This window comes from Acomys minous, assembly GCF_964271855.1.
Source record: "Acomys minous genome assembly, chromosome: 12".
Classification (NCBI taxonomy): Eukaryota; Metazoa; Chordata; class Mammalia; order Rodentia; family Muridae; genus Acomys; species Acomys minous.
Window position 1 is genome coordinate 89631379 of NC_140493.1, and position 14734 is coordinate 89646112.

At 45.9% G+C, this 14734-nt stretch overlaps 1 protein-coding gene across 1 annotated transcript; it reads left to right on the forward strand.

Moving 5' to 3' along the window:
- Positions 1-3424: 3424 nt before the first annotated feature.
- Positions 3425-13281, forward strand: MRPL45 (mitochondrial ribosomal protein L45). The gene is made up of 8 exons (XM_084751058.1): positions 3425-3564; positions 4440-4617; positions 5445-5562; positions 6463-6561; positions 8017-8065; positions 10144-10293; positions 11874-12047; positions 12647-13281. Exons 1-8 carry the CDS (start codon positions 3496-3498, stop codon positions 12731-12733), a joined length of 924 nt encoding a protein of 307 aa, XP_084607184.1. The 5' UTR covers positions 3425-3495; the 3' UTR covers positions 12734-13281.
- Positions 13282-14734: the final 1453 nt, after the last annotated feature.

The following is a 14734-nucleotide window of genomic DNA, read 5'->3' on the forward strand; positions in this document are numbered from 1 at the left end:
AGCTGTCTTGGAAAATTTTTATTATCCTTCTACCTCATTAAATTCAAGGTTAATTGCCAGCTGTCTGCTGAGGAAGTAACACCAAAGGATATTTGGTAATCCTCTAACACTTAATAATCTGCATTTCTCGGAATACAAGAGAAAAAGAAATTTGCCCCATGCTTCCTTGAGCAGCACACACACTAAAATTGGAACAACACAGAGATCAGCATGGTCCCTGTGCAAGGATGACTCTTTTTTTTGTTTTGCTCTGTTGGTTTTGTTGTTGTTGTTGTTTTGAGACAAGGTTTCCCTGTGTAGCCTTGGCTGTCCTGAACTCGGTTTGTAGACCAAGCTGGCCTCGAACTCACAGCGATCCACCTATCTCTGCCTCCTGAGTGCTGGGATTAAAGGTGTGCGCCACCATGCCTGGCACATGGATGACTTGTAAATATATGAAGTATTCCATGTTTTAGTTGCCAGGATTAGTTTTTGTTGTTGTTTGTTTTGGGGGTTTTTTGTTTGTTTGGTTTTGCTTTTTTCTTTTTGGTTTTTCGAGACAGGGTTTCTCTGTGTAGCCTTGCTGTCCTGGACTTGCTTTATAGACCAGGCTAGCCTTGAACTCACAGAGATCTGCCTGCCTCTGCTGGGATTAAATCTTTAAAAACAAACAAACAAAAAACAACTGGTACATCAAGTCTTTGTCATTACAGCACTAGAGAGGCAGAGGCAGGCACGTCTGAGTTCAATTGAGGCCAGCCTGATCTACAGAGTGAGTTCCAGGATGGCAAAGGTTACACAGTGAAACCCTAGGACAGCTGAGGCTACACAGAGAAACCCTGTCTCAAAAAACCTAAAAAAAAACAAAACAAAAACAAGCCAAACCAAACAAAACAAAAAACCAAACCAAAACAATAACAAAAAACTGCACAGCAGAGCCCGTCCAAGAAAGACTGTAATAAATATTAGGTAGCAATCAATAGGCACGCATCTGGGGAATCAGGTTTTCTACCCTCAACAGATATATCAAATTAATAAAAGAAAATTGCATTTTATTTCAGAATGAATAGAGTAGATATATAGGCGTCTGTAAAGAAGTATGGGGCATCCCTGGCCAGGCAGGGTGGGGCACACCTTTAATCTTAGCACTCAGGAGGCAGAGGCAGTGGGAAGATTTCTGAGTTTGAGGTCAGCCTGGTGTAGAGAGTCCCACAATAGCCAGAGCTACACAGTGAGACCCTATCTCAACAACAAACCAAACCAAACCAAAACCCCAATAATATCAGTGAGTAAAAGAAATCATAGAGCTGGGCAGTGGTGGCAACACACCTTTAATCCCAGCACTTGGGAGGCAGAGGCAGGCGGATCGCTGAGAGTTCCACGCCAGCCTGGTCTACAAAGCAAGTGCAGGACGGCCAGGGATACACAGAGAAACCCTGTCTTGAGCCCCTCCCCCAACCCCCCCTAAAAAAAGGTTAAGATTTGAGGCAGGCTGTGGTGGCACACACCTTTAATCCCAGCACTGGGAAGGCAGAGGCAGGCACATTTCTGAGTTCAAAGCTAGCTTGGGACAAAGTTAATTCTAGGGCAACCAGGGCTACTTAGAGAAACCCTTTCTTGAAAAACAAAAAAAAGTGAAGATGTGAAATGCTACAAACGATTCCCAAATCTGTGCGGAGTCTTGCACTTCCTGTGGTAATAGCCCTTAGCACTTGAAGCTATCAGCAATTCTCCTTCAGCTTGGAAGTTTTTACGTGCAAGCTGTAAACCCTAATCTACTTCAGAATATTGTAAGATAAAGGTTCAGTGAATAGTTATCTACAAGGTGGTGCCGCATGCCTTCGATTCCAGCTCTCGGGGAGGCAAAGCCAGGAAGATCTCTGTGAGTTCGAGGCCAGCCTGAGCTACAAAAGCGCGTCCAGGACCCCCAAGGTGACACAGGGAAACCCTGTCTTGAAAAAAATGAAAAAAGAAAAAAAAAAAAAGAAGTAATCTAAAGAATATATGATAAGAAAAAGTGTAGACAGTGTCTGTTCTTCAGAAGTATTTCCGGTAGTGGATGTTCCAGGATAACCTGATCATCACATTCTGATTATTTATTTATTTATTTATTTATTTATTTATTTATTTATTTATTTATTTCGAGACAGGGTTTCTCTGTGTAGCCTTGGCTGTCCTGGACTCACTTTGTAGACCAGGCTGGTCTCGAACTCACAGCGACCCGCCTGCCTCTGCCTCCCCAGTGCTGGCACTTACATTCTGATTCTTTTAACCACTGAACATGAAGCAATTCTGGAGTGTTTACACTCCCCATACCTGACTCTCAATTCTGCCAGTATTTGAGTTCTCTAAATTTGAATTACAGATTTACTATCTAGCCCAACCACATATGTGAAAACAGGAATATTTGTTATTTGTTGTAAGGATTACGTTGATATATGTAAAATGTTTAAATTGCTAGGTACCTAGTAAACAATTTTGAAATACCAGTTATTATCAAATTTGGTAAATGGTATTTTTGGAAATGACATATTTTGGGACATGACCAAAAGGGGGGAAAAAAAAAAGACAGATTCTTGTCAATCTACGTGCCTTTTGCTCTTCAGTAACCACAGAGGTCAGTTTCCCTAAAGGAACAGTAAGAATTTTCACATATAAAACTCGGTGGGTTTAAGGTTTAAGGTTATACAGCATTTTGAGGTCAGATACACACTCAGAAACTATAATTTTCACACTAAATTCCAAGTAATGAAAGAAAACATTTATTCATTTTTCGAGACTGGGTTTCTCTGTGTTAGCCTTGGCTGTCCTGGAGTAGCTTTGTAGACCACGTTGGTATCGAACTGATAGCAATCTGCCCGCCTCTGCCTCCCCCGGGATTAACGGCGTGCGCCACCACGCCCCGCAAGAAAATATTTATCTTAAAGTACTCATTTCAGAGGGAAGCACTTTTCTTTTCTTTTCTTTTTTTTTTTTTTTTTGTTTTTCGAGACAGGGTTTCTCTGTATAGCCTTGGTCATCCTGGACTCACTTTGTAGACCAGGCTGGCCTCGAACTCACAGTGATCCGCCTGCCTCTGCCTCCCGAATGCTGGGACTAAAGGCGTGCGCCACCACGCCCGGCTTCTTTTATTTTTTTAACCGAATGTAAATAAATTGTTACAAAGTGCTAAGAAACCAGGAAGGAAACAACCCTGAGTCCCAGAGAGAGCCTCACGCGCAGGCGCAGCTGGCTCTCCACCAGCCTCCGCCTGGCGCGTGACAGCCGTGCGTTTTACCCTACTTCCAAAGTGGTCTCACTGCGCACGCGCGAACACATTGCGCGCGCGCGCCCCCCGCCCCACCTCCCCATGAGAGCGTGCGCGTGCACGCGGCTCACCTTTTGGCCGAGGGCTCGCTCCCTGGAAAATTCCACTCCCAGGCTCGCTCCACCCTACGAGCCTTCCCTCCCCCTTCCCCCCCACGGCTGGTTTCTCTGCGGCTCAGCTAGCATCCCGGCGGCCTTTGCGTGAACAAAATGGCAGCCCCCGTGTGGCGGCGGGGATTGTCCTCCTTATCCAGGGCTTTGGGATGGTGGTCTCGACAGGTGGGTAGGGATGAGATGAATGAAATTTTAGGGACAGAAAGAGGAGGACAGAGTAGAGGGGAATAATCATTTCAGTGGCCGTTGGTGAATTTGGAGGATACAAGTCAGACTTTGTGGAAGAATTTGAGGTGTATGTGATTCCTCTAGGTCTCTCTAGTGGCTCAGAGAAGACAGCCTGGGCCCTTAAGGGCGAGTAAGATTACTGGCATTAAATTCCACATTAATTCTAGTGTCTGGCGAGAAGATGTTAAAAGAAAATTAGTGACTTAGAAGGTGGACCCGTTTCTTATGCATTATTTTTGTTTGTTTCTTTTGGCTTCTTTTTTTGTTTTTGTTTTTTGAGGCAGGGTCTCACCACGCCTGGCCATTCATTCTTAAAACTGGAAAAGATAGGGGTTTTGTCTTATCCTGGCGCAAAAACTCATGATCAGAGGGAAAAGGTCACCTGACTTCTCAGAAGCGTCTTGGTCAGTTAGGTGACAGAAGGACAGAATGAAGGCAAGCTGGGTGTGGTGGCGCACACCTGTGATCCCAGCACTCGGGAGGCAGAGGCAGGTGGATCGCTGTGAGTTCGAGGCCAGCCTGGTCTACAAAAATGAGTCCAGGACAGCCAGGGCTACACAGAGAAACCCTGTCTTGGGAAAAAAAAAAGTGTTGTCTGATACTAATGAATGTTATTATTGGCTTGCTGGCCTGTGGTAAGAGCCGTTAATAGGTGTTCAAGTCCTAACATCACTTTTTCCGTAATAGTTGCTTCCTAACTTCTCCTGAAGCCTTCTTTGGCTGTCTTTCCAGTAAGCCTTTGCATAGAATTTGCTCAAATAGATTTTTCTGCCCAAGTCACGTATATGCTAACCTTTCTTTTTATCTCCCAGCCCTTTCTGGTGACTCAGTCCACCGCTGTAGTTCCAGTAAAGACCAAAAGCCGCTTCAGACCCCCTAATCCTCAACCCAAGTACAAAACAGAGAAGGAATTCTTGGAACATGCCAGGAAAGCAGGATTGGTTGTTCCACCGGAGCGGTTGCAGCGTCCTATACATTTGGCCTGTACAGGTGAGGAACAGCATTTCTGGAATCCTGACGCAGTTGTCTACCCAGAGATCTGGTGCTTGGAATGCCTTAGACTCCAATGAATAGCATTCAATTAACTACTAAGTTGGACCTCAGTAATGATTAAATCAGCTTTCTGTAGACTGTATTTCATAAAATCTGTTTTTTTGTTTTTACAGTACTTGGGATTAAATATAGGGCCAAACAAGCACTCTGCCATTAAACTATACCCCTAGTCTCCCTTGCTTTTTGCCTTTGAGACAGAGTCATTCTTTTTTTTTTTTTTTTTTTTCTTCCCTGAGTGACAGGATTTCTCTATATAGCCTTGGCTGTCCTGGACTTGAATTCACAGAGATCCACCTGTCTCTGCCTCCCAAGTGTGCTGGGATTAAAGGCGTGTGCCAGCACACCCAAGTGAAGCAGAATCTTTCTAAGTTTTTCTGGTAGACTAAGATTTACAATCCTCCTGCCTAAATAGTAGTTGAGACTTAGGGCTTTCCCACTAGTCCTGTTCCTGAGGTCATCTGTTGCCCTTTACACTTCTAGAAAGAATGAAATTTCTCCAGTTTGTAGAAGTAGAAACAGACTCTAGGAGGAGTTAGATTCTTCTCCTTTTTTTTTTCCCCCTTTTTTTCAAATATAACAAAAAGATGTCCAGTCGTGCAGTCACTTAGTTCCTGGTACTTCCACAAGTATACCAAACTTTCTTCTATGTGCAGGTCTATTTGATTATCCACTTTATATCCTGTGTCCTTCCCAGTTTTATCTGACCTCAAGATGATGTTTTCTAAATCTTTCGGCACTTTCTTCATTTTCTTCTCTCCTTACAGCTGGTATATTTGATCCCTATGTCCCACCGGAAGGTGATGCTCGAATGTCATCCCTTTCGAAGGAAGGACTGACACAGAGAACTGAGCGATTAAGAAAGAATGTGGCATCCCAGTTGGCGTAGGTATCCGAGACAACGGGGCTTCAGCATTCTAGGCTGAGGAGAGCATGCGATAGTTGATCCTCATGTGGTAGATGGCGTATTGCATTGATGAACTTCCCTCTCTGTGTTTGTGTTTCGCCTTCGTGTAAGTGTGTCACATGTGTGCAGGGCCTGTGGAGGGCAGGTCTCTTAAAGCTGGAATTACAAGTGATTTTGAGCTGACATATAGATGCCGGGACCCAAAGCCTGGTCCTCTGCCAGGGCCGCAGGTGCTCTTAAACACTGAGCCATCTCTCCAGACCCTAAATAGAGTCAAGGTCTTGCTAGGTAGTTGAGGCTGGCCTTGAACTTGGCAATCTCCTTTTCATAGTCGTGTTCTTTCCCCCCCCCCGCCCCCAACAGGGTTTCTTCGTGTAGCCTTGGCTGTCCTGGACTCACTATGTAGACCAGGCTGGCCTTGAACTCAGACATCTGCCTGCCTCTGCCTCTCGAGTGCTGGGATTAAAGGCGTGTGCCACCACACCCGGCTTCCCAGTTTCTTTTCTTTTCTTTTTTCTTTTTTTTTTTTTTTTTTGTGGGGGTGGTTTTCGAGACAGGGTCTCTCTGTGTAGCCTCAGCTGTCCTGGACTCACTTTGTAGACCAGGCTGGCCTCGAACTCACAGTCTGCCTCTGCCTCCCGAGTGCTGGGATTAAAGGCATGTGCCAGCACTGCCCAGCCCAGTTTACTTACTTGTTTTGTGTATGTGCATGTGCACTTGCTAGCTCATTCCCCAGCACAAACTTGGAGGTCAAGACAGCATGTGGGAGTCAGGTGTTTCTTTCTACCCTGTGGGTCCCTGAGGTTGAGCTGGGGTTGTTAGGGTCCGGGCTTAGCACCTTCACCATCGGTACGATGGTTTCATGCTTAATTTTACAGAATTCGAAAGATAAAAGAATTCGATGTTAATTTTAAAATAAAGGACTTCCCTGAAAAAGCAAAGGATATTTTCATCGAGGCTCACCTTTGTCTAAACAGGTAAGTGAACACCGTTTGTGCGCGTCCAGTCTCCACAGCTTGTGGAGGTCACTTTCCTTCAGGTAAGAATTTTAGAACTTTCTAATATGACAAGTAGTAACTGTAGATGTTTATCTTTTCTCCTGCCTTTTCAGTAGTTCTTTGTTGTTTGAGGCAGGTCTGTCTATGGAGTTTTGACTATTGTGGATCTCTCCACGTAGACCAGGCTAGTCTCAAACTCACAGTGATCCACCTGCCTCTGCCTCCCGAGTGCTGGATTAAAGGCGTCTGCCAACACGCCTGGCTTGAGGGCCTTACTTTTATTTATTTTCATTTTTGATTTTTTTGAGACAGGGTTTCTCTGTGTGACTTTTGCTGTTCTAGACTTACTTTGTAGACCAGGCTGGTCTCATAGATATCTGCCTGCCTCTGCCCTCTGCCCTCTGCCCTCTGCCCTCTGCCTCTGCCTCTCCAAGTGCTGGCTCCTTGTTTTCTTTTTAGAAGAAGGATCTTACTATGTGTCCCTTTTTTCCCCCCCTTGAATGTGTATAGTCCAGGCCGGCTTTGAACTTTTTTTCTTTTTGGTGTTTGTTTGTTTATATTTTCAAGACAGGGTTTCTCTGTGTAACAGCCTTGGCTGTCCTAGACTCACTTTGTAAACCAGATTGGCCTTGAACTCACAGAGATCGCCTGACTTTGCCTCCCGAGTGCTGAGATTACAGGTGTGTGCCATCACACCTGGCTCTCTTTTTGTTTTTTTGATTTGTTTTGTTTTGTTTTTTCATGTAGCCCTGGCTTTCCTACACTTGCTTTGTAGAACAGGCTGGCCTCCAATTCAGAGATCCACCTGCCTCTACCTCCTGAGTGCTGGGATTAAAGCGTGTACCACAACCGATTGGCTCAAGAAACATATTTTTTAAAGATTTATTTATTATATGTACAGTGCTCTGCCTGCATGTATTCTGGCAGGCCAGAAGAGGGCACCAGATCCCATTATAGATGGTTATGAGTCACCATGAGGTTGCTGGGAATTGAACTCAGGACCTTTGGAAGAGCAGCCAGTACTCTTAACTTCTGAGCCATCTCTCCATCCAACATAAACTGTTAAATGCTATTAAATATCAGTTTTGTTGTAGATCACAAATTAGCATATCATGTGGCTTACAGTACATAAGCAGAAAACATTTGTGTAAGTGCACTGTTTTCTATCTTCAGGACCATTTTAAACTAAAGCCTTTGTTTATTTGTTGGGTGCATATGTGAATGGGAACACATTTGTCATGGCACGTGTGTGGAGGTCAGAGGACAATTTTAGGAGTCAGTTCTTATCATGTGGGTTCTGGGGGTTGAACTCATTTTATCAGCGTGGTGGCAGGCTCCTTTACCCACTGAGCCATCTAACGAGCCCGTTTTCATATTTCATAGTGGGTACCATAAAAGTCAGAATCAGTGATAAATATATCTCTTCTTTTCCAGCTCTGACCATGACCGGCTTCATACCTTGGTAACTGAACACTGTTTTCCGGTAGGTTCTCGCCTTCAGAATGCTGGGATGCCTCGGCAGGCAGATTCTAGATACCATGTCCTTAGGGTTTGAGACTGGGAAGAATCCACTATGAAAAGCAAGTTGGAGCCAGCAAAAGTTTCTCTCTTTTTTTGATTTTGTTTTTGTTTTTGTTTTTTTGAGACAGGGTTTCTCTGTGTACCCTTGGCTGTCCTAGACTAACTCTGTAGACCAGGCTGGCCTCGAACTCAAAGTGATCCACCTGCCTCTGCCTCCTGAGTGCTGGGATTAAAGCCGTGCGCCACCACTGCCCAGCTCAGCAAAAGTTTCTTTCTTTCTTTCTTTCTTTTTTTCTTTTTTATCTATTTATTTTTATACAGTGCTCTGCCTGTATGTACACTTGCAGGCCATAAGAGGGCATCAAATCACATCGTAGATGGTTGTGAGCCACTATGTGGGAGTTGGGGAGAGCAGACAGTGAGTGCTCTTAACCTCTGAGCCATCTCTCCAGCCCTCCTCCCCCCTCCCCCCCTTTTTTTCTTTCTTTTTTCTTTCTCGAGACAGTTTCTCTGTGTAGCCTTGGCTGTCCTGGACTCACTTTGTAGACCAGGCTGGCCTCAGAACTCACAGAGATTCACCTGCCTCTGCCTCCCCGAATGCTGGGATTACAGGCTTCTGCCACCATGCCAGGCTGTGAACAAATTCTAAATAACTGGCTTACTTAAAATACTCAAAATTCCCCAGGACTGGAGGGATTGGTGACAGCTGGACTAGCGGCCAGCCCACAGTTGCAATGGTTACCATGGTGGGGGAAGAAGCTGAGAGCATTGAACACTGAGGTAGCAGGAAGGGAGTGAGTGTAGGGAGAACCGGGGCGTGGTGGAGGGCAGTTCTCTGATACACAAGAACAGATTCAATTTGATGACAACACTACAGAATCGTGTCCTTCAGTGGCTTTAAGAGCTTGGGACATGCTGGGTGTGGTGGCGGCGCATGCCTATAATCCCAGGATTCTGGGAGGCAGAAGCAGGTGGATCTCTTGAGTTCGAGGTCAGCCTGGTCTACAATGTGAGTCTAGGACAGCCAAGGCTATAGAGAAACCCTGTCTTGAAAATTTAAAAAAAAAAAAAAAGGAGAAAAGAAGAGAAACAGCTTGGGACCACACCCCCCCCCAAAGATGGTGCTATGGAATGGATCTTCTTTTGTTGTTGTTGTTGTTTGTTTGTTTGAGACAGGGTATCTATGTGTAGCCCTGGCAGTCCTGAACTCACTATATAAATCAGGCTGGCCTTGAACTCAGAGATCAGCCTGCCTCTGCCTCATGAGTGCTGGAATTAAAGCCATGTGCCACCACATCCAGCCCTGGGAGGGATCTTTTTAGCACACAAAGTGAAAAATTAAAGACTTCTACAGAAAAAGTTTCAGACTTAAACATAAAAGGTAGAATAAGATTTGAGCAGTTACATCCATTGTTAAGAACAGACCCAGCAGCAATCATAGTACTTTATGGTAATGCTGAGATTGTGTCATTATGGGTAATCAGTGAAGACTGGCACAGAACTTATAGCAACTGTTTGGGAGAAATTAACAAATACCCTAAAAGCACGCATCTTCAGTTTATCAAAAGAGCTAGTTGGATCCAGTGACATGCTGTAAAAGGAATGCCAATTCCTAAAGCACCGACATATGGATGCAAATAAGTTGGGAATGCCTGGCTATAAGTCAGACAAGATGAACAAGATAATTCAAAATTCATATACTTCGCCAGGCATCGTGGCGCACACTTTTAATCCCAGCACTTGGGGGCAGAGGCAGGTGGATATCCGTGAGTTCGAGGCCAGCCTGGTCTACAAAGCGAGTCCAGGACAGCCAAGATAACAGAGAGAGAAACCCTGTCTGGAACTACCAGAAATAAAAAGAAAGCCCGAGTCAGCATTACAGTCTGGTTACAGAGTGAGTCCCTGGCTCAGCCTCCATTTCCTCCCTTAGACGGGGAGGAAGAAAGGACAGCACTGCCTGCTGACTGCACCGTTGCAGAAGGCAGGCTCGGCAGAGCCTCACAGGAGGGAAAGCCTGGTGAACTCTTCTCCTTCCCTCAGGACATGGTCTGGGACCTCAAGTACAAGACTGTCCGATGGAGCTTTGTGGAGTCTTTAGAGCCGGCCCAAGTGGTTCACGTTCGTTCTTCAGGTTTGGTGAACCAGACCAACATGTACGGCCAGGTCACCGTGCGCCTGCACACTCGGCAGGTACAGTCATTCTTTTTTCACTCCAGCTCTTCTTTACTCCATGTTAAGTACATTAAAGAGAACCTCAGAGATACCCTATGCATCGGTGTTGCTTTAAGGAATGAAATCTCAGCCTTCCTGTTGGAGCAGTTAGACCCAGACAAGCCCAGTTTGAATTCTCCACTTCTCTCCCAACTGTGTGTGTTCTTGGCCTACTCAGTGTGTCCTGTGAATGTTGTCTGTCCCTGCCTGGGTGCTCTCTGATGTCTGTCCCTAACAAAGGGCTTTGCTCGTATTTATTGGCTAGCACAGAAAACGGGATGGTGGAGTCTTGAGAGAAATCTTTGTAACAGAGTTTTATCGTGGAACCAACATTGCTGACCCCCATCTGACCTTGAAGCACTCAGAAAAGTAAATGGTACTGTAGATGCCTTATCAAGCGACACCCTCAGGTTCTCCCAGCATTTTTGTTGGGTATTTGTTGTATAAGGCTGCTTTCAGCAAATCACTGCCACACCATGCACATATTCTGGGCCTAGGTTGTAAAAACAGGTTACGTGGGAAGCCCAAGACACCATACTGTTCTCTTAATGCCTAGTTGAACTTAGGCTGTGGCTGGAGAGATGGCTCAGAGGTTAAGAATACTGTCTGCCCTTCCAGAGGTCTTGAGTTCAATTCTCAGCAACTACATGGTGGCTCACAACCATCTACAATGAGATCTGGTGCCTTCTTCTGCCACATATGCGGGTTGAACACTGTATATATAATAAATTAAAAGCAAAACTTTAATCAGGCTGAGGACACAGCAGGACACCAGGCTAAGTCCTGAGGAGACTAAGGGTATTAAGTGGGCCAGGGATCCAGTGAAAACCTTCTTATTAAATTGTATCGTTACAGCTCTCTGGGTGAGCAACTGTCTCTGGATTGTTCAGTCCGGGACTGTTTGTTTTTTGTAGTTTGGGTTTGAACCCAGAGCCTCATGCATGCTAGGGAAGTGCTCCCACCACTGTGCTCCACCCTTGGCCCAGGTCTGTAGGGTCTCAGGAACAGTTCGCCACAGTCTTTGTGCCCCTGCTGAGACATGGTAGGAGGGTTTTTAGTCTTCCTGTTGTTGATCCCCACCCGTCCCCATCCATCAAAGAACCCTGAAGAATAATATGGCAGCAGCTGGGTAGTTCTAAATTCAGAATTCTGAAATAATTTTTATTTTCTTTAAATTTTTTTGTTGCCAGTCATGGTGACGCATGTCTGTAATCCCAAGACTCAGGGAGGCAGAGGCAGGCGGATCTTTTGAGTTTGAGGCCAGCCTGGTCTACAGAGTGAGTCCAGGACAACCAGGGCTACACAGAGAAACCCTGTCCCAAAAAACCAAAAACAAAACAAAACAAGCCAAGTGTGGTGGTGCACTCTTATAATCCCCGCACTGGGGAGGCAGAGGCAAGCAGATCTCTAAGACAGAAGCCAGCCTGGTCTCGAAAAGCTACACCTGTTTCGAAAAACCAAAAACAAAAATACCAAAATTTTTTGTTAAAATTGTTTCAAAAATGATTGTGTGGCAAAAAATAGAATAAAACAGTCCAGATTTTATTTCATCCTTGCAGACTTTGGCCATCTATGATCGGTTTGGCCGGTTGATGTATGGACAGGAAGATGTGCCCAAAGACGTCCTGGAGTATGTGGTGTTTGAAAGACACTTGGTGAACCCGTATGGGAGCTGGAGAATGCATGGCAAGATTGTGCCCTCGTGGGCGCCCCCTAAGCAACCCATCCTCAAGGTAAGTTAGCAGCTTGCTTTATTTTATTTTTTATTTTTGACAAAGAACATTGAACTTTTTTGGGGGGAGGAGGTATTTTCCTTTATTATTATTATTATTTCAATAATTTATTCAGATTACATCCCGATTGTTATCCCCTCACTTGCATCTTCCCATTCCCCCCTCCCTCCCTCTTTCACCCTATTCTCCTCCTCTAGGCCTGTGACAGAAGGGGACCTCCTCCCCTACCATATGGTCACAGCCTATCAGGTCTCATCCAGATAGCCTGCTTCCCCTTCCTCTGAGTGCCACCAGGCCTCCCCGCCAAGGGGAAGTGATCAAATAAGGGGCGCCAGAGTTCATGTCATAGGCAGTCCTCGCTCTCCACACAGCTGTGGAGAATGCACTGTCCATTGGCTAGACCTGAACAGGGTTGTAGTATACAGTGCTGGCATCCTAAACCTCTCCTCTTGGGCTCCACCTAGTGGAGAGAGGGAATGAGGCGACGCTAGGGAAGGGGAACTGCCTGGTTGCTTGGTGAGGGAGTGAGGCCGTCCTGGGTAAACAGGAGGCTTGGCTGGTAACTAACTCCAGCCTCCCTGTTCTTCCATTCTTTTCAGACCTTGATGATTCCTGGTCCTCAGCTCAAACCATGGGAGGAGTATGAAGAGACACCAGAGGAGGCCCATAAGCCTCAGCTAGCCTAATGGCAAAAATGACTCCTGAGGAGCCTGGTGGTGGCAGCGGTGGTGGCAGCGGCAGCAGCACACGCCTGTAATCCCAGCTCTCAGGAGGCAGAGGCACGTGGCTCGCTGTGAGTTCGAGGCCAGCCTGATCTACAAAGCAAGTCCAGGACAGCCAAGGCTACACAGAGAAACCCTGTCTCCCTGTCTGGGGTGTTGGGGGGTACTCCTGAGGAGTGCCCCTATGATGGGGCTACAGAATCACCTAAGCCTTGGAGGCTTCCCTTGCTCTCTCCTGCCCTGCCTGGGTCTTTAAGCACGCATACCCCTGCCTATTACAGTCATGGCTCATATCTGGCCCTGGTCGGTGCCTGGGATGCCCAGCCATGGTGCATCTTCTTTTAAAAGTCATACTTAGCTTCTGAGTTGAAATGAAAAGCAGTATGAGAGAGAGCAGCCATGTGGTTCTGGGCTTTTCACAGCAGGAACTGTGGCGACAGACAACTTTCTTTTTCAAATTAGAGGGTGGAGATCAGCATTTGAAATAAAGTACTATCAAAGTATTGGCTAAATTATGTGTTCTGTACATTTTCCCTGGATCAAACTGGGAATAGAGTGGTTCTGTGCCATCAGGGAAACCAGTGCAGTGTGAGCGATGCCATTTCCAGGAGCTCTGGACTGGGAAGGGTACGTAGTGTTTATAAACCAGGTATCCAGCGCTAACCCCAGCACTTGGGCAGTGGAAGCAAGAGCATGATGAGGAGCCGGATGTCACGCTTGGCTCCACGCAGCTGAAACTGCCTGGGCTACCTGAGATCACGTCTCAAACAGCAGAAGAGCTAGGGCGGCACTTTATGTGTATGAGCATCTGTCTGCATGGATGTTTGTGCAACACATGCTTGCCTGGTGCCCCTGGGGGTCCAAAGACATGTTAGATGGCCCGGACCTAGAGTCACGGATGGGGGAAACCACCATGCAGGCTAGGACCTGGATCTGAGCCTTCTGCAAGAGCAGCAAGTACTCTACTGAGCCACCTTTCTGTCCCAGTGTGTTTTCCAGACAGAGTTTCTCTATGTAACAGCCCTGGCTGTCCTGTAACTTGCTTTGTAGACCAAACTGGCCTCCCTTCACCTCCCAAGTCTTGTGATTAAAATAAATTTTTAAAAGATTTTTTTTTTGAGACAGGGTTTCTCTGTGTAGCCTTGGCTGCCCTGGACTCGCTTTGTAGACCAGGCTGTCCTCGAACTCACAGCGATCTGCCTGCCTCTGCCTCCCATAAAAGATTTTTAAAATGTATTATTTATATAGTATTCCTCCCGCCTATGTGTGTGAACTCAGGTCCTCTGGAAGAACAGACAGTGCTCTTAACCTCTGAGCCATCTCTCCAGCCTCTATTTATTTTATATATAAATCCAAAGAAAAAATTTTCCTTCAGATTTTATGTACTTTGTTTTGTTTAAGATAAGATCTAGACCTGCCTTGCCTGGAACTTGATATATAGCCCAGGCTTGCCTTAAACTTGCAGTGATCTCCTGCCTCACAAATGTTGTCATTATAGGTGTGAACTACCATGCCCAGCCTATATTTTATCCTTAATTATTAGATTTGTCTCCACCCCACTGCTACCTTTTTAGCCCTGGAGATTAAGCCCTAAACCTGCCCAGCACTTGGGAGGCAGAGGCAGGTGGATCGCTGTAAGTTCGAGGCTAATCTGGTCTACAAAGCGAGTCCAGGATAGTCAAGGCTACACAGAGAAACCCTGTCTTAAAAAACAAAACAAAACAAAACAAAAACAACAAAAAACAAACCCCAAGCCTGGCTCTTTCCAACTAGACCAGACTACCAAAGCAATGTACAGCACTTAGGCAGAGAAAGGTGGGTGTCTGTGAGTTCAAGGCCAGCCTAATTTACATTGCTGAGTTCCAAAACAGCCAGGGCTGCATAATAGACACTATTAAAAAAATAAAAAAAAGCCAGGCGTAGTGGCCCACGCCTTTAATCCCAGCACTAGGGAGGCAGAGGCAG

Coding starts and splice junctions, on each gene's coding strand:
- MRPL45 (XM_084751058.1), top strand. CDS start 3,496: ATGGCAGCCCCCGTGTGGCGGCGGGGATTGTCCTCCTTATCCAGGGCT. Junction 4,618..5,444: donor TATACATTTGGCCTGTACAG/GTGAGGAACAGC, acceptor CTCTCCTTACAG/CTGGTATATTTGATCCCTAT. Junction 5,563..6,462: donor AATGTGGCATCCCAGTTGGC/GTAGGTATCCGA, acceptor TTAATTTTACAG/AATTCGAAAGATAAAAGAAT.